At 35.8% G+C, this 25478-nt stretch overlaps 1 protein-coding gene across 2 annotated transcripts in view; it reads right to left on the bottom strand.

The window, feature by feature from the left end:
• Positions 1-25478, bottom strand: part of LOC116659869 — a 422086-nt gene that overhangs the window by 2555 nt on the left and 394053 nt on the right. Inside the window, exons 8-10 of one of the 2 annotated variants that reach the window (XM_032467987.1) lie at positions 12459-12552; positions 11335-11468; positions 4738-4792 (exon numbers count right to left, since the gene is read on the bottom strand). In XM_032467987.1, the coding sequence (XP_032323878.1) occupies positions 4738-4792; positions 11335-11468; positions 12459-12552 (283 nt within the window). Of the gene's footprint in view, positions 1-4737; positions 4793-11334; positions 11469-12458; positions 12553-13310; positions 13534-25478 lie in introns of those variants that run through there. The other variant, XR_004315229.1, reaches the window with a different exon arrangement.

Below are 25478 nucleotides of genomic sequence, written 5' to 3' on the forward strand. Positions count from 1 at the left end.
TAGTGAACAATACAGAAGAAATTCCTGCTGTTACAGGTCCTTTTTTTTTTTTTTTTTGAAAGGAGTCAGATTATAAACGGGAAACTATAAGGTAATTTATGAGACTTATTATACGGAGACAAAGAAAAGCTATATAATAGAAAGTAACTATTTTCTATCTACTGCAAGTGCAGTACTAGCTTTAAACTTAAAACACCCACCTTCATTAACTAATGGGATTCAGGTCCCAGGAAGAGCCTTTTCCATCTCTCTTTGCCTTATATTCTCAAGATAAGACAGTGAAGGTTAATTTCAAAAGTGAATACTGTTTTGAGTCCATGGAGGATTTGGGTAGCTGACTTGCTTAGATAAGAAAAAAAAGACAATTTCCTCTCAATTAAAACAAATGCAGATTCTTGGGACAGATAACTTGATACAGTATCAATGGGGAAGCAAGTAAATACTGTTCAGTGTTGAAGCAGCTGTCATTTTAAAATATATTTAAGGAATCTCCATACTGTTTTGCATAGTGGCTGCCCCAAATTACATTCCCTCCAGCAGTGTAGGAGGGTTCCCTTTTATCCACACCCTCTCCAGCATTTATTGTTTGTGGACTTTTTAATAATGGTCATTCTGACTGGAGTAAGGTGATACCTCATTATAGTTTTGATTTGCATTTCTCTGATAATTAGTGATATTGAGCATCTTTTCAAGTACCTATTAGCCATCTGTGTGTCTTCACTGGAGAAATGTCTCTTTAGGTCTTCTGCCCACTTTTTAATTGCATTGTTAGGTTTTTTGTTATTGAACTGTATGGGCTGTTTGTATATTTTGGAAATTAAGCCTTTGTCAGTCACATCATTTGCAAATATTTTCTCCCTGTCTAGAGGTTGCCTTTTTGTTTTGTTTATGGTTTCCTTTGCTGTGCTAAAGCTTATAAGTTTAATTAGGTCCCGTTTGTCTATTTTTGCTTTTACTTCTATTGCCTTGGTACACTGATCTAGTAAAACATTGCTAAAATTTATGTCAGAATGTTTTGTCTGTTCTCTTCTAGGAGACAGTTACCATAAGATCCAGCAATCCCACTCCTGGGCATATATCCAGAGAAAACTCTAATTCAAAAAGATGCATGCACTCCAATGTTCATAACAGCACTATTTACAATAGCCAAGACATGGAAGCAACCTAAATGTCCATCCAGATGACTGGATAAAGAAGTTGTCACACACACACACACACACACTCACACACTGGAATAATACTCAGCAATAAAAAATGAAACAATGCCATTTGTACCAACATGGATGGACATAGAGATTATCATAGTAAGTGAAGTAAATCAGAAAGAGAAAGAAATGCCATTTATCACTCATATGTAGAATCTCAAAAAATAACACAAATGAACTTATTTACAAAGTAGAAACAGACTCACAGACATGGAAAACAAACTATGGTTACCAAGGGGGAAGAGAGGGGAGAGGGATAAATGAGAAGTTTGGGATTAGCAGGTACAAACTACTGTATATAAAATAAATAAACAACAAGGTCCTACTGTATAGCACAGGGAACTATAGTCAATATCTTTTAATAACCTAAAATGAAAAAGACTATATATATATACACACACACACACATATATATTATATATAAATGTGTAAGAGAACCACTATACTGTACACCAGAAACTAACACAGCACCTTAAATCAACAATACTTTAATACAAAACTAAATAAATAAAATGTATTTATATGCTATCTGCCAAACTTTCTTCCTACTACAGTATACCAGGCTGTTTCTCCTAAGATTACAAGCATATAAGCTAAACAAATGAGTTAGTTGTTGTACAGCAAAAGCATTGCTTTTGGTTCAGCTTTATGTGTATGTATTTCTTCTTTTTTACTGAGGTATATGTTACCTACAGTTAAATGCATAAATCTTAGGTCTACAGGTTAATGATTTTTAGCAAATATGATCACTCATGTAACTCATTCACTAACCCAAATTTCCTTTATCTTATGTTGCTCTTTTTGCCCTTTTCCAGTCCAACTCAACCTCCCATAGACAACTATTACTTTTATGTCTATGAAAAGAGTATTATGTAGTACTATTTTTGACTGGCTATTTTCATTCAACATAAAGGTTCTGAGGTTCATATGTTATGAAGTGTATCAGTGGTTCATTTTTTATTGCTGAGTGATATTTCACTACATGATTATTCTCCATTTGGTTTATCTATTCTCCTAATGGTGGACATACCAATATATGTTTCATTTCTCAGAGAGTGGAATTCCTGGGTTGTAGAATCAGGATAATAAAATGTCAGAAGAGTTTTGCAAATGACTGTACACTTTAACTATGCCACAATTTCTTCGCATCCTCACCAAAGCTTGATTTTGCTGGTATAATAACTTCTGACTATTCTGCTTGGTGTGAAATCATTAATCATTGTTGTTTTAATATGCGTTTTCTGGGTGATTAATGATGTTGAGTACCTTTTCGTGTGCTTATGGGTCATCCATATATCTGCTTTTGAGAAGTCATTCTTCTAGCCTTTGCTCAGTTTGTTTTTTATTGAGGTGTTATTGCTTGTACTAAAGATTTGTAGGCGTTCTTTACATATTCTGAGTGCAATCCTTTATTTAGACATTTGTCTTGCATTTGCATTTTTTTTTGGCCAGTTAACAGTGTGTCTTTTCACTTTGCTCAGAGTGTTTTAGATGAGCATGAGTTTTAATTTGGGGGAAGTCCAACTCATCATTTTCTTTTAGGTTGTATGCCTTCTGTGTCCTAGCTAATCAATATTTCCCTACCCCAATTTTGCAAACGTTTTCTCCTTTTTTGTTAGAAATTTTACAGTTTTGGTTTTTACATTTGGATCTAGCATCTATTTCAAGTTAATTTTTATATGTTTTGCATAGTGAGGGTTGAGATAGCTTATTGTTCCATATGGATTTATCTTCATTCTATTTTCCCCTCTTAATGGAGGCACTGGGGGTTCAACTCTGGACCTTGTGCATACCAAGCACATGCTCTGCCAGTGAGCTATAACCTCCACCCCCATCCTTCACTCTTTCATAAAGATAAATTGATCATACATGCTCAGGTCTTTTTCTAAACTCTGTTTTGTTCCATTAAGCAAAAATTCTACATAGTCTTGGTAAGTTTTGCTTTATATGAGTTTTTAAATTTAAGTAGTATAAGATCTCCAGTTTTGCTCTTTCTTTTCTTTCTTTTTTTTTTTTTTTTGTCCTTCTAGAACTTAGCTTTTCCAGATAAATTTTTTAATTAGCTTATCTATTTCTATAAAAATTTTGTGGGATTTGATTGGTACCAAATTGAATCTGGGAAGATCAATTAAGACATCTTAAAAATATTTAGTATCCTAATCCACAATCAAGGTCTATTTCTTTCTTTATTTAGTCTTTTTAAATTTCTCTCGACTTCTCTCTCATCGACACTTCACTGACAGTCATTCATGTGCCTTTCCAGTCTATGGTCCGCATTGCAGCTGGAGTTATCTTTTCAAAATGTAAATTTGATTATGCTTAAAATATCTCAGTGGTTTCCCATTATTTGGGAGATAAAGAACACAATTCTTCAGATGGTCAACATAGCTCTGGATAATGTGGTCTCTGTTTCTCCAGCCTCGTTTGTGCCAAGATTCTCTCTTTCTGCTATAGACATTCTGGACCTTAACAACTCTAAATATGCTATGTTTCTTCCCACCACAGGGCCTTTGTACATGCTGTCCCCACAAACTGAAATGTTCTTCATCTTATCTTCATCTAATAATCTTTTCATTTTGGGGGTCTGAACTTGGCTGTTACTTTCTCTTGGAAATTTTGTGGATCACACTGAATAAATCAAATTACCCAATTTGAATTTACATAGCACCCTGTACCTTTTCTTATTAATGTTGTCAGTTTACATTCATGTATGATGTTTTGAGTAGTATCTATTGCCCAATTAGGTTGTAGACTCTGTAAGAGTAGAAACAGTCTGATTTTGCCCCCCATTTTCAATACTTATCCCAGTGCCAAGAACACATGAGGGACTCAATACATATTTCATGAATGATTACACAAATTGATCAGTTAGCTTAAGAGTGAGTTTCCTGGCAAAAAGGGTAAAATACTTAAAGGGATATAGGCCTTGAAAATGCCTATTTCTGAAAGATATTTAAGAATTGCCTAGAAGAAGATTATGAAAAACCTTAAAAGTATATTTAAATTATTTTTCCACAGGAAATCACAGCTAAGGCATAATAGTAGAACAAGAATTGTAAAGTATAAAATATTTGTGCTAACAATATTTAGCATTAACATATAATCGAATTAAAAAAATATTTACAAAGTACAAAAGTTATCCTCAAGAGTAAAGTTCTCATTATTTCCTAGAAAATATCATGGTGACTCAGGGGACTTAGACAGAAACCAAACAAAATCATCTTTCTGTAATTCAATATTGGATGGGTTATTGGAATCTGTGACCAAAATACATCTGTGGATACAAACACAAGCTCAGCCTTATTCTTTTCCATGAGCCAGCCAAGCACTGCTTATAAATCACACAGAAGCAGCAATAATGGGCTATGTCTTTTCTGAGGACCCACTGTTCATAATGAATTTTCCTAGTTAGCCCTTAAAATATCTATGAAGCAGATTGCTGTATGTTTCTATTTTAAAAATGAGGTAACTGTCATTTTAGTTACTCTGAAGCAAACACAAGCCCAAATGAGGTATGTAGAGCACCATTTACCAAAATATCTTCTGCAGAACATGAGTAACAGGTAAGAGGTTAACTGGTGTTCTTTCTAAAAAAAAAAAAAAAAAATTAAGTTTTAATCCCTGATGAAGTAAGTTTTTCAAAAAATCCTGGGTAAAAATGTTAAGTCAGTTTATCGTGGGACTTACAGATGGGTTTAATGTTTTAATACACATTGTGATCCTCCAAAAAGAATTAAATAGCACACAAAAGTCCCTATATTTATTTGGCCTCTTGAAATATTAATATATTTCAAGAAATATTTCAGGAAACTCTCATGTTTTGTGGAACGCAGTTTGGGAAATTGTGACATTATATTGTATGTGGTTTTAAGCCACATAAACAAAGTGTCAGTATTTCCTTCCACCTCAGGTGTCACCTCCCTTTAGCATGTTTGGACAAGGCATTGAGGGAGAGAGGATTGTTTAAATCTTTAGCTTCTAAAATTGACTCTGGATATGCTGAGTTCTATAGTTTTCTAAATAATTTTCCCTGTTTGGAGCTCAGAAAGGTTAGAAAAACCCTGAGTTCACTGCTTAGTAACCCATGAGCATAAAGCTTCAGTTAAGTAAGATGAATAAACTCTCGAGATTGCAGTATAACGTTGTTCCTAGAGTCAACAATGCCGTGCTGTACACTTAGAATTTTGTCAAGAGGGTAGATCTCAGGTTAGTATCCTTGCCAAAATGAAATATAGAATAAAAAAATCAACTATCTTTAGCTCAAGGTACACATAAGTTGGAATCTAAACAACATTTATCGGACACCAAATATTGTGTTCTTTCTACTAAAGCTTAGCTCTATTCATGTCACTGTCTTTTACTGGGAGGCAGTTCACAGAATCGTTAAGAACATGGATTCTGGGCTGAGGCTGTTCAGAAGCAAAGCCTCTTTCCAACACTGGTGAGACATCTGAACTTGTCATTTACATAACTTATCCAAAATTCACCATCTTCATCTACACAAAGAGAAAAATATTTGCATCACCATGAGAATTAAAACAGAACGAATAGAAAAAGACACAGTGAATGCCCCCAAATAGTCACTATTATCATGCATACTGGCTGTAGGTGGAGAAATTGTCTTAGAAAGACAGTTTTATACCTAGTAAAATGTGGAGAATTGAGATATTTATTCTAAAAAGTCAAGCAACACATTTTATGTGAAATATTTAGAAGAAACATGTTAAGGTATTTTATGTGCAGTTTATTTTCATTATTGGTTTTCATTATTGGCGTTTTTCATTATTGGTTTTCAGGGCTTATTAACCTGGGTTAAAGAAGTTCATGACTGGATAGATTTTAGAAAACCCATGACCCCTAACTGATAAGCAAAGTTTTATCTGTACGTTGCTATAGACATTTTCCTCCTGAGAGACGTTTCTTGACTTTTTCCAGATTCCCTACCTCTGAAATAGAGCAATCTCTTACTTATTTATCTGTCCACATTATTTGTTTTGATATAGCTTATATGACAAGATATGTTTATTTTATATAAATAAAATCATTTCATGGTTATTTTTAATAGTGTCAAAATCCCTAGGTGTCTTCATACAGCCGTATAAACTTTCAGGTGCAATTTAGTAATTATTGGCTTGATGGAAAAACTTAAGCAGCATTTTGCAAGTATTTAAGTCTCAGTATTAATAATCAAATAGCCTGCACACATATGCCTGTGTGCAAAAGAGTTATTTGATAATGTCACCCACTATTTGATTTGCTGAAAAACACTGACACTACAATTTAAAAAGGCTAAATAGAGGAAGGAAAGGGACTAAGAGGAAAAAGAAATTTTTATTAAATAGCTAACAAGGTAATAAGGCTATTTACTCTTGTGGTCCATCTTCAAGTGCATTAGCAAAGCACATTAAGAAAAAAATGGGTGGAATGTTCATTTCAAATTCTGATACTATGCCAGCTATTGATTGTAACAGAAATGTCACCAGTCTCTTAAGCTCTTTCTTGTATCTTATGGGTATGACTCTAGGAAACACAATTTCCCAGACTTCCTGGCCAGCAGTGTCCTGTTTAATTAGCCAAATGGGAGGCACTCATGGAAGATCTGGATGGTAGGAGAGAAGTAAGCTGCTACTTCATGGCAGTGGCTCCCAGGAGCCAATAGTGAATGTGGGGTTTGTTTCATGGAGCCATGATTCCTTCTGAGAATCTGCCACCCCAATGCAACAGGCAACTGAGGCCACTGGCAGTTACTTCTTTGCTATCCTTGGACTTCCAGAATTCCTGAAAGTGATCGTTCTAACCATCACTGCTCCAGACTGTCAACAGATATATGCATCTAATGCCATACATGAAACTACGTTTTACTCGATCTACCCAGAATGGCTTCTATATTTCAAGGCAAATTTTGATTATTATAGGTAGCGTAATAAAAATAGCACTGAAATGAGAACCAGATGAGCATAGCACCAAACTGGAAGCCTAGAAACCTGGGCTCTTGCTTTAATTTGGTCACTAACTTGCTAGGTGACTTTAGGCATCCGATTTTAACTTCTAGGGATCAGTTTTTATCCATGGTTTCAGATGTTTTCATGGGGGGAGCCTTTACAGATATTTAAGGAAGAGATACACTAATCTTTCACACCTTTTAAATTATCTTAGGGATAATTTTTAAAAGGAGAAGCATTTCCAAATGAATCTTAAAAGAATACTACAAAAGATGAAAATTGAAGGTCAATGTCACTCTCATGAACATAGGTGCAGAAACCCTAAACAAAATATTAGAAAATCAAATTCAGTTATATACAAAATGGACAGTACATCACAACATAATTAGGTTCCTTGCATAAAGGCAATGGTGATTTCACATTTGAAAATAAATCAAGGTAATTTATTATATTACAGAATAATGGAGAAAAGTACTTACCATCATCTCAGTAAGTACAAAAAAATTGACAAAAGTTACAACCTCCTTGGGATAAAGTCTTAGAAAACTCAGGATAGAAGATAACATTCTTAGTCTGTTAAATAATAGTCAGGAAAAAAAAAACCAGAACGTATTACATTTCATAGCAAAATTAAAGATTTCTCACTGTGAGAAAGACAAGAATTATCTTTGTAAACAAGGTAAGAATCACTATCACTACTTGCTTGCAGTGTTGCACTGGAGCACACAGCCAATGCTGGGGCACTCAGCACAAGCCCTTGCAAGTAGTCAGTGCTCAACAAACACTGAGAAAATGCTGGGCACTGCTATTTCTTATCACCGATGAGATGAATAATGAGAAATGACTGATTTAATTTAGTCATTGGAATAAAGTCTAATAAGGTTGTAAGATTAGAAAAATGCTTTTACTGATCCCTTTTACAATTAAAAATGAAATACACAATAGTATAAAATTATAAAGTCAAAATACTCTTAATTTTTCAGTTTTAAATAAAAACTCCAAAATGATTATTTTAATGATAGTTATAAATCACATGAGTCAAGACAAAAATGAAAATTTACGCAATAACATATAAACCACAGTCTAGAGGAAAAGTCATTTGTATAACATTATCACTTAGATGACACTACCATACAATTAATATTATGGCTCCAGAGCAGGAACTCAAGATGCCATGGGAGTGGGAATTTTAGGCTGAGTTGGAGAACAGGACTAAGTTCAGAGAAGAAGTCTCAACTATTGGAAATCTACATTTAATACCTTTGCTTTAAAGAATTGTGAATTTCAGATGACCTGGATACAACCAAGAATAATATTGCAAAAGCCTTAATAGTGATACTTCATAAACACTGAATTTTTTAAGATGGAAATATATAAACTTCTGGTTAAAACTAAAGAATATACATTTGAAAAATATCGGAACAAATTTCTTAGTTTAGTTTTAGGGAAAATTCACCTGTAATTCTATTCTCACTGATAACTTGTTATCACTGCTTCCTTCTGATATTTTTTAAACATAGTCAGGATTACTGTGAGCTATTGTAAGTGGACAAAAAAAGGAGCTGACTTTTGTTGTAGTTTCTTCATTTTACTATGACTTTACAAAGTGAAGATAAAGGCAGTAACTGGAGAAAACCAAAAAATTCTGTACGATAGACAGCGAAGTTAAGACAATTAAGGAGACTGCATCTGTTGAAGGGAAATAAATATTATTTTGGATGAGATTAAATTTGTTTCAATATTTTATGTTTCAATATTTCGATCTCAAATTCAATTTCAAACATAACTTCTAGAAAACGCCATACCTCTCTTCTTCTCCCAGGTAGAATTTATCCACCCTCCTTTGCAGTCTTACAGTATCCTAAACAGCCTTCTATGATATGTCACTGTATTTTCTTGCCCTTTATGTATCAGTTTAAGTGCTATTCCTCAGGGAAACTTCTCAGACACCTATGATGAGATTAAGCCGTCAGTGTACGCTCCTATAACTCCTTAGATTTGGCTTTCCCAGCAGTTACAATGGTGTATTTATGTACATCATTATCTATATATATCCCTTCCCAGTCAGCCTATAAACTATCAGGGAAAAGGCTGTGTCATTACTTTGGATGGTTTTGTTCCTTTGAACTGAGCCCAGTGCCTGTCACATAGCACACATTCAAAAAATGTTTGAAGAGAAGAAGAAGGGAAAAGGAGGAAGGAAGGGAGGGAGGGAGGGAGGGAGACTCTGAATGGAGTTTTCCACCAGAGAGACAGGTTGAGTGATCTGGGGGTGGGGGGGTGGAGGGGGAAGCAAAGGGTATAAAAGTCTTGCAGACTATCTCTAGATTGGAAAAAAAAAGCCAAATAAGTAACAAAAACAAGTACCTAGTTTATTAACATTATAAAATCATCCTGCATTCCTCTCCCATTTAAAAAAAAAAAAAAGCATTGCAGCTGCTTCTTGAAATCATGGACAGTACATGTATACAACACCCTGCTGACGTGGGCTGTTTGTCCCCCTACACATCTCAGTCTATCTTTGTGCAAAGTTGTTTGTGCTCTTCTTAGAATAGGTCATTCATGTTTACAAAATTTGGCCATGCTTTTTTTTTTTTAATTTAAATGTCTGGGATCTAATCTGCTTACTTGCACAACATCACTGAGGGTTGGACTGTGGGCAGACTAGACTGAACAACAGCTGCTGGGATGTCTAAGCTCCAAAGGCAAAAAGGTAAGGCAGTCTGGGGAAGGAGGAAGTACAGATTTCATTTACCTAGAGGAAACACCACCAATACTCTTGTTTCTTTTTTGCTTGTAAAATGGAGGATATGAAGGTGGTGAGAAATAGTTTTGCTAGTCTATCTTCAAATGAGTAATTGGGAGGCTGGTAGGAATTTTCAAACATAATATAACAAAATCAAGAAACAAAAAAGTTTCTTTTCATCTGCACAGAGGCTCTGTTGAAGCTGAAATACTTGTGGGATATTAGGAATGAAAGATGTCAGCATGCACACTGCCCAGGCTTGCCTGGTTTATGGCTCCCCCCTCGTGGCCGTCATGACCGCCCTGTCAAAGAACCTTTGTCCCTGGAGCGTTGCTTTTCCAAGACAAGAAACATCTCCCGAGCGTCCTCTCACTTTGACATATAGGTCATGGCATTCAGAGAATAATGCAAGGGATTGCCCAAGTGCCAGTTTCTTGAATCACTGGGACATGGAGCTATTTAGTACGGGTTCAGCTAAGCCTTTTTGCTCCTAAGAATTTCCTTCCTGAATGGAAAGTCACTTTTCAAGCGAAAAAGACCTGAGTTCTTTAGTGGCTTGAAATGCAAGGCTTGTAAACAAATGAAAGGCCAAGAAATGTGTGTTTGTGTTGGGGAAGGTGGGGGGTGGGCAGGAGAGGGGTACAGGAGATGGAAAGAGGAGGTGTCATTCGAAAATCTTAATCAAAAACCTGTAATAGTGATGTGTGTGTGTGCGTGCCAGGGTGTTTTGAAATCCACAAAAGGAATGCCAATTTTCTAATTCTGAGCTCAAATGATCCAGACCTTGAAATGAACACATTTCCTGATGTTTTGGTAGACTGAGAAACTTGGTTTACAGAGAAAGACAAGATTGACATGGTATTCTGCCCTCTGCCAGCAATCCCCCTGTATCTCCCTCCTCAGGATGGATCCTAGAGAGGGAGGATGAGTTTCTGGCACAGCTCTGGAATGCAGAGGTCTAATAGAGGAAAGGGGACTGTGACCACAGCGCTTTTAAAGCAAATCATTTTTAAGCCCAACTTAGTGGTTTACGTTTGTTAACATTGTGGCACTGTACGAAGACAGTTGCTTCTTTCTGGATATCTGGTGTGAACGCCAGCCAAGCCATTTTGTAGAAGTCAGATCTAACCAAGCTTCCTGGGTATACGGTGCCCCAAACCCACTGAAAATAAGAAGACTGGTTGATTTTGCAAGAAGTCAAGCCGTGATGGAATAGCATGGCAGACCCTTAAGAGGCATGAACGTGTGACATGTGTCAGAGGATATGGTCACTGTCAAATCTGAAAACTCCAAAATAAACTAAAGGGCTAATAAAGAGCCAGTGTTAGAATCAGCCAGTGCACTCTAAGCAGAAGCAGTGAACAGCAAGGGGCTTCATCTTTCTCTGAGTACTTGCAGACAGATACGTAATTTCTCTGTGACTGAGCTTATACTGCCTTACCTTTCCAGTTACCTTCTCTTCTGCTAGAAAGCCAGAGTCTCAGTCTTGTAGTCCAGCCCTCACAATACACCAGGTACGGCTCTGAAATATTTAATCCTTCCTTGAACCTTCCAAGGTGAGTACCCTTGTTGTCTCTGTTTAATAAGTTCACATGACTCATCAGTGGCAGAGCAAGTGTCTCCATCTAGGCACTCTGTCTTCAAAGCTCGTTCTAATATATAAACCATAATAAAGCTTGCCATTTTTCTACTTTATTTTCCCTGACTTACGTCATTGTAATCACTGCTGAAATTACAACGCATCTTCATAGATACAGGCAAAGCATATAGATGTTGAAATAACTTGTCACCTTTTTCCCCTCTTGCCCTAATGTTGAAAAGAACTCATTCATTCATGCATGCATGTATTGGTTGATTTGTTCATTCATTGATTCATTTATCCATTTATATGCCAAATGTCTTTTTGTGAAGGAAGTATGACTTACTACAAGTGTTTCAAGTTTAGGTCTTACCGACTTGGGACATGGGGAAAAGAAGAGGGGTGAGTTTAAATGAAAAGAGTATTAAGTGGATTCCCTCCTCTGAACAGAGGAGAGAACTGGGTTGGTAGGTCTAAGATGGTATAAGACATTCTGGGTTTAAATGCTTAGTCCTGCTGTCTTTCATATGGGTGAGTCTTCCAAAGGGCCGCTTCCATAGACCCATTGAGGGTAGGGAAAGATAATCTGGTTGGAGCAGTTACACTATTTTATTTTCCTTATTCCCACAGGCAGGGAGAGGGTTGTATCTGGCTCTCAGAAATTCTCTTCCATCAAAGAAAGCACTAAACAGAATAAATGGTGATGTCTGGTTTGATTTGGTGAGACTGGGAGTTCTTTCATTATTTGGAAAATGCAGACACTTCCATGTAAAAGAAATAGCACCATGGATGGTCAGTAGGCATAGATTTATATCATGCCCACTCCCCAATTAATTAATTTTCCTACCTCATTACCTCACGGGCCTCACAGGCTCTTTCTTTCTTGACATCACCTCATTTCTCCATTTTTTCTTGGCCCTCTTCCTTCCGGATTCAGCAGTCTTAGATAGGGCTTTCTTTTTTCTTTCTCGGTTCTGTGTTTTTACTTGTGACACCCTGGGCAGAACCTCTCCTGGCTCTCCTCTGTAAACAACTCCATCCAGATCCCTGATTTACAGGTGGCATTCAGGCAGTAAAAACCTGGGTAAATATTTAGAAATTTAGAATTTTCCATATTTATCATTTTCAGCATTGGTCAATTTCTACATTTCTTAAAAATAAATAATAAAGACAGTACTCTTTTATACACTTATTCATTGAAAATATTTAACAAATATGATATAAGCACCATGTCCCAGGCAGTGTGCAAGACCTTAGGAATAAAATGCAGAACAGTAAAAGGTAAAAGTTCAAGGTAGTTCCAATTGACGGGGAGCTTACAGACTAGTGTATTTGATCAACAGCATTACCTGGTTACTAACAATACACTTTCTAAAATGGTTTTACCAAGGACTGCTGTTAATAAATTACAACATATTTAATAGAAAAAATGTATAGTAGCTTGTATTTCTTTTAGTCGTAGGAAAATATCATAAAGTTCTTGTAAGCCTTTGGAATTTCTAACCAACACACAGCTTTCTCCTTCACCCCGTGTATCAATGTTTTTCATTAAAATGTTTTTAAAGATGCCTAATAATTTTTTTTCTATTTACAGCTGGTTTAGTAGTTTAATTTTAACCAAATCGAATTTTGTAAACCAAATTGAACAGTGAGTGGATATTTTATGCTTATAACTTTATTCTTAACATGACAACATAGCTCAGCTATTTGCTAACCTAACGTTAAAAATAGAAACCTACCTAGATTTGCCTTGTGCACTATTTGTCTACCTTGCATAATTCACTGAAAAGAAGCAAAGTAGTCAAATATAGGCCATGAGACACAAAAGGTTTAATTCCTTAACATTCAGGGCAGTTTCCAATTTTGGAAGAATCTGTAGGTGTCATACAGGTTTAAGGGGAATCGTCTAAGATTTCTTAGACATTCTCTCAGTGAGTCCAGTTTTTCTGCTAGGGGTCACCCTTGGGTGACTTAACTTTTTCATTACTTTCTGCCCAGCATGAGTCAGGGTGCCACGTGTGCAGTAGGTGTGCAGTAGATGGCAATTCCCTTCTTCATCTCCTGGTTAAAAAAGAAATTGGTAATGTTATATCTGCATATATCACAATACCATATTAAACACACTGCACTAAAATTGATACTTCTTGATTTTCTATTTCTTTGATTTCCTTCATTCTGCTTCTATCTTTTCTGCTATATTTAACATTGCTAAAGTGACAAAGGCACTGGTGGACATCACAAAAATCTCTGTCCTTTGATTGGCCTGGAACAGAAAATTAGAATGAGAGAATGATACATCAGGGAAGAAGAGGTCAAAGAAAACTTACTAAAGTAATAGATCTTCAGTAACCTCCCCATCCATCTCCTCTGGATTCTAGGAGAAAATGGCAGCCTTACTTTGACATGAGTGAAAGACTTAACCTCCCCCTGGGATCTTTGGAGCTTTAGTTATGGACTGTATTATCTATTCTTTGACTCTCCTTCCACATTCTAACCTTGGTCCCTTTTGCGGCTTCCTAGATTTCATCCTGGAATCTGTGTCCCATTAAATTGAAAGAGCTATTCATCCAATGAAATTTCAGAGCAATGCTAAAAGACCAACCATGTTCCTTCCAGAATTTGATGCTCGGTAGCTATAAAAACCAACTTATCTCTCAATAATTATGATACCTGGGGGTATCATCCTTTATGCCTCTATGTTTTCTCATTTCCACATTTTTGGGGAAGGAATATGTCCCATAAGAGAGATAAAAGAGGAACACGAATTCAAATTCTGTTCTACCCTGAGTTAACTGGGCAATGGTTAGGCAAGTTACCTCACAGCAAAACATCTGAATGAGAACGAAAGGACTCATCATTCTTCTCAATAATGTTGGTTTCTTTGTGGCCCAAGATAAGATTATAAGAACTGATGAAAGTGTATGGCAGTGATATACAAAGTGTGGTCTGGGCACCTGTATGTATCATTGGGACACTTTCATGGGATACACAAAGACAAAACTACTTTTATAGAATTACTAAGTCATGATTTGCCTTTTCCATTCTCATTATCCTTTAAGTATATCAAATACAAAAAGTTCATTAGTCCAGTTTCACTGCACATTGCAACTGATCTTTAAGAAAACAACACATGTAGAGTTTTGATGTATTACCAAAGAACATCCATCACTATCTGAATAGGCTATTCAAATATTTTTCCTTTTCCAACTATATATTTTGTGGGAACAGATCTTTTTCATAAACTTTAACCAAAACAACATATTACAGCAGATTGAAAGCAGAATCAGATATGAGAATCCAGCTGTCTTCTATTAGTCTAGGACCTAAAGAGATTTATCAAAATGTAAAACAAGGCCACTCTTTTTACTAAAACTTTTTTGTTTGTTTTGGAAAATATATTGATTATTGATAAAAGTAGGTTATTTTTGTTTATATATAATGGATTTATGAGTTTTTAAAATAAATTAATAGCTTTTTAATGCTTTTAAATTTTGAATATAGTAAATTATCAATAACTATAATACATATAAACAAAAGATCTTTGATGTCTTTAATTTTTTTAAGAATGTAAAAGAGTCCTGAACAAAAACTTTGAAAACTACTGATACATGGAATGGTGACATAATTTACATCACACTCACATACTCATTAAACAAATATGAAAAACCTGAGCCCATATTTAGCCTCAGAGAGCAAAAGGAAAATTAATTTCTTTCTTTCTTCCTTTCCTTTTTCTTTCTTTCTTATATCTTTCTCTTTTTATTACCCAACATTATCTAATATCTTTCTATTCTAATACCTTTCCAATGTCATGTCTTAATTTAATTAAGAAAGTGTATTAATGCAAACAAGCATAATAGAATGTGTTATATTTAAAACTTTATATGTAAAAAAATAAATCTAGTACAAAGAATTCAAATTTAATGACAAGAATCGGTCACTCAGTTGTGTTTATAAAGAAATTAGGGACAATTCAGAATATTATGTATTTATCAGTCAGATCATGGTATATAATATTACTTAATGAGATGAAACTGCAAAACATCTGAATGAGCAGGAAAAGACTCCTCATCATTTTTAAAGGTAAACTCTCATATGGACAATTCACCGGGAGAAGTAAAACAGAAGGGATGAATTAAAACACATCCTATTTGTTTCTCTGCTTTAAGTTCTAACCAAGTTGGAAACAGCACCATACATTTGCAGAAAAAGAGTTCAGAAAAGAAGACCTCAGAATAGGGAGATTTAAAAGTACTGGAATTACAATAGAGGAAATGTAAAGAACTGTAAAACCAATAGATAATACTTGCTGAGAAATCCTGTTTGTCATGTAAACTCAGTGATAAGTAGTGAGGAACCCACTGATATTTAGAAGTCATGGATATATTCTCGTTTCACATACACAAACATATCCAAAAATTCCTCTGTCTTCACTATTTACTTATTTAATTACTTACTTATGTAGGATTTATTTGCACTCTCTCCCCTCTAAATGGATATAATGAAATTGATAAGTTAAATATAGTGCAAAATAAGAAACTAAAATAAAGCAGGAAACTTTCTGTGACAGAAGATGCAGAAGCTATCAGGATCCTATGATTTAAGTCATTCATCTGCATTGTTATAATATTGACAACAATTAATGGTGAACAATCAGTACGTTTCAGGTCCTTTACACATCTTGTCATGTTGCATTCTTACAGCTGATTTAAGCGTCTATTTTCATTATTCCCACTTCACAGAGAAGGAAACTGAGGAACAGAGAGCTTTTGCAGCATGCTCAAGATTGCACAGCTAGTGAATGGCGGTCTTGAGCTCTCAGTCCCTACACAATCCTACTCTTTATGATCAAGCAGGACCTGGGGTAGCTACAAGGTGATACAAGCACCCTGACCTCAGAAAGCTTGTAGTTTCATGTACTAGCCAATTAACCAAATACCATTCAATTCAGACTGTAATTAGTCTTATAGTCAAATTATAAATAATGAACTTTAGGAAGACAGAAAAGAGAGTAGATCTCTCTGTAGAGCAGACACTATGTTTTTATCTGTGTTGTTCTATTACTGGCATCAACGCTGACTAGATGGCAAGGCTATCGGGAAACATTCACAGAAGCAGACACTTAAATTTGGCCTTTAGGAATCGGTACCATTTCCCCAGAGAGGGAACTGGAGAGATCATTTCATCTGGACACTAAGTGACATTGATAAAAATAAGCATCACTGCTGTTAACACCCAAAAGGTGGTATTCACTGAGTCCTTGCTCTCTGGGCAATGGTGTGCTGAGCACTATTTTGTATTTTCTCATCTAATACAATGAAATAGATAAGAAATCTCATCATCCTTCATTTATAGACGTGAAAATTGAGAGTGGCAACTTGGGGACTTTATCACAGCTTTTAATTTTTCATATTCCAGGCTGTCTAAATCTGGCATCCATGTCCCTAGCAATAATGGTATGCTGTATTTTTTTTTAAGCATGGCAGTTTTTTCTATGGTCTCTTCTCCCTCTGTCTACCTCCAAAACCTCAACTCCCAGGTCTCACCATCAGGTAAACTGACTCTCCAGATATGCACCAGCCTGGGAAGAACCACTTTCCTCTCTTGCTTACTTACACTTGATTTTTACCTATCTTCTCTTGGCTCCCTGCAGTCCTCCAACTGCAGGCGCTAGAACAGAAGTGAGGATAAGGGAATCCTGGTGGTGGCAGAAGCAGAGCTGTTTTGTAACTGGAAGCCAAACAAGTCACTGAGCTTTGAAGGCACAAGAAAGGCTTCATTTAGATACCAGGCGACAAAGATCAAAGCTGGAGAGGACAAACATGCCTGTTGTCTGTGGCAGGCAGCGGTCACCAGAGGGGAGCCCCACATCCTTTACTGCAAAGCAGATGCAACACATCTTGAGAGGTTACCATAAACCAAATAAATACCACCACAGAGCCTTCCCTTGAAGTCTCATGGAAACAAAAGCGTGGGGCTTCCACCTGAAACGGGGGCTTGCTCTGCCTGCAGCTGGGAGACGGCCTTCTGCCCCATGCTGCTTATAATGTCTTAGATGAATGCAGAACATCTACTAATAAAATCACCAAGAGGCACAAAACCTCTTTCTATATGTCCAAAATAATACAAAAATTAATGGAAAAAGTATTCTCAGGGAAGTGACAAATAATGACTTCTTTGCAAATCACAAAGGTTTCAGGTTGTTACTGCCAATTAAAAGAGATGCTGATTCAAGAGGGAAACAGATGCATTGGGCATCTACTTTATGGCAAATACTATTTTAGGTGTTTTATATACACAACTGTACCTGATTGCTATCGTAATTCTCTGAACTTGGAACTATTAGATCTACAGATGGGAGAACAGATTGAGTTTTATTTTCCTCAAGGTCATATAGTAAGTGGCAGAACTGGGATATGAACTTCTCCCTTCAACAAAATAATTGATTTTATTTTAAAAGTTACCTTGTCATGAACCTACCAGCTAGAAAACTGAAACCCCAGTTAGGGAAATTCATGAAAGCAATTAACTTTAGGAGTAAAATATTTCATCTGTTAAATTTGAAGAAAAAAAGAGATCGACTTAGGATCTTAATAAATTAAATGTTTGTAACAAACACAGCAGATTGAACAAAAGGACTTTAATCCTTAAATTTCATTTTTTAAACTCAGTTTTGAGTGCACACTACGATGACCAACTCACCCTGACTTGTCTAGGTCTGTCCTGATAAGACCCTTTTTTTGTGCCAGAGACACATGGTAAGTAGGGATAGTCTAACCCTACTAACTGCTGGCCTATAATTGCTAGAGGCAACAGAAATTAATAGAATGAAATCCAGCAGTGATTAGAGTTATTAAGTTAGTTATGTGAGTGGATTTGAATTGTCTTGGGTGTTTAGAGACAACTTTCTGTGGAAGTGACACATGAGGGGGAATGTGAAGGACAAATAGGTATTAGCCAGATATAAAGGGGGTTTGGTGGAGATACTGCAGGCAAAGGGAGCAACCTGTGCAGAGACCAGATGGCAGAAAGGAAAGGGCTTTGGTACAGAGGAGCAACTGGGGAATATAAGAGTTGCACAAGGACAGAGTCTGGAAGAACAAAGTGACACAGGTAGATGAGCAGACAATTCAAAGGTCTGTCAATTGAGATAAAGGTTTTGATTTTTCTCCTAGGAAGGGAGAGGAGGTTTTAAAGGGTTTAAGGAGGGTGAAGGGAAGGGTTGGAGGTTGGAGTTGATGTATTTCCATTTCTGCTGTGAAAAGATCACTTGCACTAAAGAGAACAGAGTGGATGAGAGGAGACATCCAACAGACGACTCCTACAGACCAGAGGAGAGGTGATGATGGCTGGGGTTAGGGGGTCACAGCAGAGGCTGGAAGAGGATGGATCATCATGTCCATTTCTAGATAGAAAAATTGACTGCTCTTGGCAATAAATGCAACATTGAAGTGAAGTAGAGAAAAATGTCAAAGATGATGTCTATTCTTCAGGCTCTTGTAAATGGATGGAAGGAACTTATAGAAGGTTTAGTTTTACTCTCTAACAATTTCTGTTAGCTATTTTAATAAAGATGTTTTTGTTTTTGTAATAACATTGGAAAATGCATGGATCTGTAGTCTAGTCCCCTGCTGCCATTTGTTGATCTTATACCTTCATGGTGGCGAGACAACCTGGTAGGTGGAGAGATCTTAAATGCTCAAACATCCAGTTTATAAATTACAGTGCACACCACACATGGATTATGATAAAGTATAAGGGGATAATGAATTCAAAATTCCCTCAAGCCAAAGATGACTCAAGTGCAGATCCATATGGGTGAAAAAAACTTAGAAATAATTCACTCTAGCCCATCTTCATAATTTTATGAGTAATAGGAATTATACAAGGGCAGGTGTTTTATAACATTACATTTTGGAAGCGTTTTCACAAGAACCAACAAAATCATTCTGCAAACCTCTCTGCTCATTAGATTCTGCCACTGTGAGTAAAATTATTATTCTCATACAGCTTCTAAAACTGGCTGACTAATTATTAATTATGTTAACCCTCTAGGTTTTTCTCTCATCAACAGTATTATTATTAAAAAAGTAAAAGCTACTTTAAAATTATTTTTGTATTATCTAATGATCAGATTGTCTGACATACTTAGCTTATAATAATAATAATAGTAATAATAATAATAATATAACAAAGTAATCATGCATAAATAATACAATCTAGTATATTATATATAACATAGCATATGTTTATTATATATTAATATAAAATATAATTAAATACATTATATCTGTTCAGAATAAATCATATTCTGGGCCATATAACAAATCTCAATATATTTATGAGGGTTAAATAGTATAAAATATGATTTCAGTCACAGTGGAATTAAACTTTAAAGTAGTTTTTAAGAATTTTTCAAAGGGTGATTATAAATATATTAGGGAGATGAGTGGGAGAATCTAGAAATAAATTTGCTTCAAGGAAAAAATATTATGTGTTTATATATTATATGTAATTTTAACACAGTATATAATATACTTATGTAACAGAATATATAATGTATAATAACTGTACATATAATGCCTTAATATATTAAGGTGATACATAATCCTCCCAATATATACCATATTTTATAATTTACAAAGTTATTTCACATACATTCTCTCATTGAGTCTTCACTGTGATGTAAGTGTCACTATGTTTCTAACAAGGGAGGAAATAACGGCTGGGATTAGGTGGTCATAGTGAGTCTGAGAGTAGAAGACGGGTGATGTAATATCTCTACAATGTATAAGCCATAGTATATCATGCAGAATACATCACCTATGATTTATGACAAAAGATACATTCACATGTGTACTCTCACTGCCCTGGAATGAAAGTATTACTGTGCCCTTCTAGCAGAGGAGGAAATGAAATGATTCAATAAATTGCTTAAGTTCACTCAGCTAAATTGTTGAGAAAATTTAGGACTCATAACCAGCTTTTTAAAAAATGCAATTCCAATACTCTTTCTACCACATCACAGCTGCCTTAGATAAGTGACTGATTTTTGATTTGCAGTTTTTAACCAGCTCCCAATTGGCAGTTACTTATAAGAATATGCATGACGCTATGATGCTAGCTGCATACAAATGCCTCAACTAATGACATCCGGAAGCAATCAAGAACACACTGAACGCGGCTCACGTGATGGGATCTGAACAGGGAGAGTAAAACGTCCAGTTAACATTTGTGCGAAGTATCTCCGTGGTAAGAACCAGACTCTCAGGGCTGCGCTGCATCATGTGCAAGCGGTTTTCGTCATCCTTTCCCCTCGAGTAATGCGAGGAGCAGCCTTGCACTCCAGACTCACAGGACCAGGACTATTTTTGCAGATGAGACTTGAGGGAGCAAGTGTCTTGGCCTGACAGCCAGGCAGAGTATACTCTCTGCTGGAAGCAAAGGTCATTAAGGTTTAATGACCTCCAAGGAGCCCACCCACTCAGAAGAACAAAGACTCTTCTGGTTCCCGGGACAGATGAGAACAGAGGAATGGTGTCAGTGTGTGAGGGGGTTCCTGTGTGGGGGTTGGGGTTGACATCATTCTCTGACTTCATGGTTTAAAGCACAGTTAACCACAAGAAAGCTAAGAGGTAAGTCAAAACATACAAGGAATTCATGGGCAGTGTAGGAAAAAAAATCAAAATTTTAATTTAGTGACCTCGTTCCGTACCTCCATTATGTTTCCTGCTTTTCCCTATCTGGTGCTCACTCCTAATAGTAACAACAACAACAACAAAATACTCTCACACACACACAAACACACACACACACATATGTGTATACATATATATACTCACATATATTATATAGATACATATATGTTTAAATATATGTTTGTCCTTATATTTTCATTTTCCTGTCCTCTAAGAATTCAGGTAATGCATTTCTTTGGGAAAAGAACAATGATCTAAACAACTTTCACTAATGGCAAAGATTCACTTTTTTTTTTTAAGGTTCCTGAGGAGATGGAGTCAAAATTATCCATTAAAAAAATAGAAATTAGATCTAATAATGGGCCTGCCTCTAGTTCTGCTGACTGCAATCTATCTTCTGCTCCAGTATGTGTACACGCACACACACACTTTTATTTAGGTCAAAAAAAGAAGGGGAACCAATATAATCTGCCTGCCTAATTCATATCTGCATTTTATATCTACAATATCATTTATAACTCCACTTAATTTGAGAGGAAAGGGTTACTAGTTACATTTTACAGATGAGGAAACTGACGCTTAAGGATAATAAGTGACCTGTGCGGGAATTCATATGGAACAGATGTTTTCATCTGGCTCCAAAGCTATTACATCACACTGTGGTCTCTCATGAAATAGGTCAGGCCAGGCATTTATCTGTAACTACAAAACAGAGAGCAGGAGATGTCTCACTTGAAAAAAAAAAAAAAAAGTGTTTTGAACCAGCAATATGTTTTTCTTTATTTTTTTCTGATTCTTAAGAATGCAGATAAGCCCTGAATGAAAAAAAGATGCAGCCTAGGATCCTTTATCCAGCAAGGTTATCCTTGAGGATAGAAGGAGAAATAAAGAGTTTCACAGACAAAAAAAAAGCTGCAGGAGTTTAGCAACACTAAACCCATGCTAAAAGAAATATTGAAAGGGCTATTCTAAATAGAAAAGCAGCAGGATGCTACAGAAATGAGAAACACACAACTGGAAAGGTGATAACTCGTGAATTACAAATAAAGTAAACATGAAATTATAAAAGAAGACATACAAATCACTGAGAGTGGGAGAGGGAGGCAGGGAAATATAGAATATTTTTTTCTTTCTTTTTTTATTTTTTTTAACAGTAGGATGGGTTTGAGATCATGTTACTATCAGTTTAATAAAAACAGTTATAGTAATGGGTTGATAGATTTACAAAAAAGGGTAACCACAAGCCAAAAATTTACAAAGGAGTCACAAAAATTAAATAAAATCCATGATAATACAAAGGAAAATTACCAAACCACAAAAGGAAGAAGAAAGGAACAAAGAGGATATACCAATTCAACTGCAAAGATAAGTTCAAAATGGCAATAAACACACATCTATCATTAATTACTGTAAATGTTAATGGACTAAATGCTCCAGTCAAAAGACACAGAGTGGCAGACTGGATAATAAAGCAAGAACCTTCAATATGCTGCATACAAGAGACCCGCTTTAGGGAGAAGGACACATATAGATTGAGAGTGAAAGGATGGAAAAGGATATTCCATGCAAATGGAAAAGCCAAAAAAGCAGGTGTTGCAGTACTGATTTCAGACAAAATAGACTTTAAAACAAAGGCCAAAAAGAAAGATAAAGAAGGACATTTTATAATGATTAAAGGAGTGATACAAGATGAGGATATTACACTCGTTAATATATATGCACCCAATATAGGAGCACCTAAGTACATACAAGAATTACTAACAGAGATAAAGGGGGATATTGATGGGAATACAATCATAGTTGGAGATTTTAACACTGCATTAACATCACTAGATAGATCTTCCAGACAGAAAATAAACAAGGCAACAGAGAAATTAAATACTACAATAGAAAAACTAGATTTGGTGGATATTTTCAGAGCATTACACCCCCCAAAAATAGGATATACATTCTTTTCAAGTGCACATGGAACATTTTCCAGGATCGATCATGTACTTGGGCACAAAAGAAACCTCAACAATTTTAAGAAGATAGAAATTATCTCAAGCATCTTTACTGACCACAATGCCATGAAACTGGAAATCAACAACAGAGAAACAAAGGAGAAAAAAAGGAAAGCATGGAGATTAAACAATATGTTATTGAAAAAACAATGGATCAATGAGGAAATCAAAGCTGAAATTAAAAAATACCTTGAGACAAATGATAATGAAAGCACAACCACTCAAAACCTATGGGACACAGCAAAGGCAGCGCTAAGAGGGAAGTTTATAGCGATACAGGCCTTCCTCAAAAAAGAAGAACAATCTCAAATAAACAATTTAACCCACCACCTGGATGAATTGGAAAAAGAAGAACAAAAAGCACCAAAAATCAGCAGAAGGAAGGAAATAATAAAGATCAGAGAGGAATTAAATACAATAGAGATTAACAAGACCACAGAAAAAAATAAACCAAACCAAAAGCTGGTTTTTTGAAAAAGTAAATAAAATCGACAAACCTCTGGCCAAACTCACAAAGAAGAAAAAAGAGAGAGCACAAATTAGCAAAATAAGACAGGAAAATGGAGAAATTACAACAAACAAAATAGAAATACAGAATATCATACGAGAATATTATGAAAAACTATATGGAACCAAACTGGATAACCTAGAGGAGATGGACAAGTTTCCGGAAACATACTGTCCACCAAAACTGAATCAAGAAGAATCTGAACACTTGAACAATCCGATCACTAGAAAGGAAATAGAAATAGCAATTAAAAACCTCCCTACAAATAAAAGTCCAGGACCGGACGGCTTCACCGGGGAATTCTACCAAACATACAAAGAAGAACTCATACCAGTCCTTCTCAAACTCTTCCAGACGATTGAAAAGGAGGGAATACTCCCAAACTCATTCTATGAAGCCACCATCACCCTGATACCAAAACCAGGCAAAGACACTACAAAAAAAGAGAATTATAGGCCAGTATCACTGATGAACATAGACGCCAAAATCCTCACCAAAATTTTAGCAAATAGAATACAACAACACATAAAAAAGATTATACATCATGACCAAGTGGGGTTCATCCCAGGGACACAAGGCTGGTTCAACATACGCAAATCAATCAGTGTAATACATCACATCAACGAGAGAAAGGACAAAAACCACATGATCATCTCAATCGATGCAGAAAAAGCATTTGATAAAATTCAACACCCATTTATGATAAAAACTCTCACCAAAGTGGGTATAGAGGGAACATATCTCAACATAATAAAAGCTATATATGACAAACCTACAGCCAGCATAGTACTCAATGGTGAAAAACTCAAAAGCTTCCCACTAAAATCTGGGACAAGACAAGGATGCCCACTATCACCACTCCTATTCAACATAGTCCTGGAAGTCCTAGCCACAGCAGTCAGGCAAGAGAAAGAAATAAAAGGGATCCAAATTGGAAAAGAAGAGGTAAAAGTGTCATTATATGCTGATGACATGTTACTATACCCTAAAAGGTCCACACAAAAGCTACTAGAGCTGACTGAAGAATTCAGCAAGGTAGCAGGTTACAAAATTAACGTTCAAAAATCAGTTGCATTTCTTTACACTAACGATAAATCAACAGAAGAAGAAAGTAAAGAAACAATCCCCTTTAAAATAGTGCACCCAAAGTAATAAAATATCTGGGAATAAATCTAACCAAGGAGGTGAAAGAATTATACACAGAAAACTATAAACCATTGATGAAGGAAATTAAAGAAGACTTTAAAAAATGGAAAGATATTCCATGCTCTTGGATTGGAAGAATCAATATTGTTAAAATGGTCACACTGCCCAAGGCAATCTACAGATTTAATGCAATCCCTATCCAATTACCCAGGACATATTTCACAGAACTAGAAAAAATCATAATAAAATTCATATGGAACCATCAAAGACCTAGAATTGCCAAAGCATTACTGAAGAGAAAGAAAGAGGCTGGAGGAATAACTCTCCCAGACTTCAGACAATACTGTAGAGCTACAGTCATCAAGACAGCATGGTATTGGTACCAAAACAGACATATAGACCAATGGAACAGAATAGAGAGCCCACAAACTTTTGGTCAACTCATCTTCGACAAAGGAGGCAAGAATATACATTGGCATAAAGACAGTCTCTTCAGCAAATGGTGCTGGGAAAACTGGACAGCAGCATGTAAAACAATGAAGCTAGAACACTCCCTTACACCATATACAAAAATCAACTCAAAATGGATTAAAGACTTAAACATAAGACAAGATACAATAAACCTCCTAGAGGAAAACATAGGCAAAACAT

Source organism: Camelus ferus, chromosome 25 (genome assembly GCF_009834535.1).
Source record: "Camelus ferus isolate YT-003-E chromosome 25, BCGSAC_Cfer_1.0, whole genome shotgun sequence".
NCBI lineage: Eukaryota > Metazoa > Chordata > Mammalia > Artiodactyla > Camelidae > Camelus > Camelus ferus.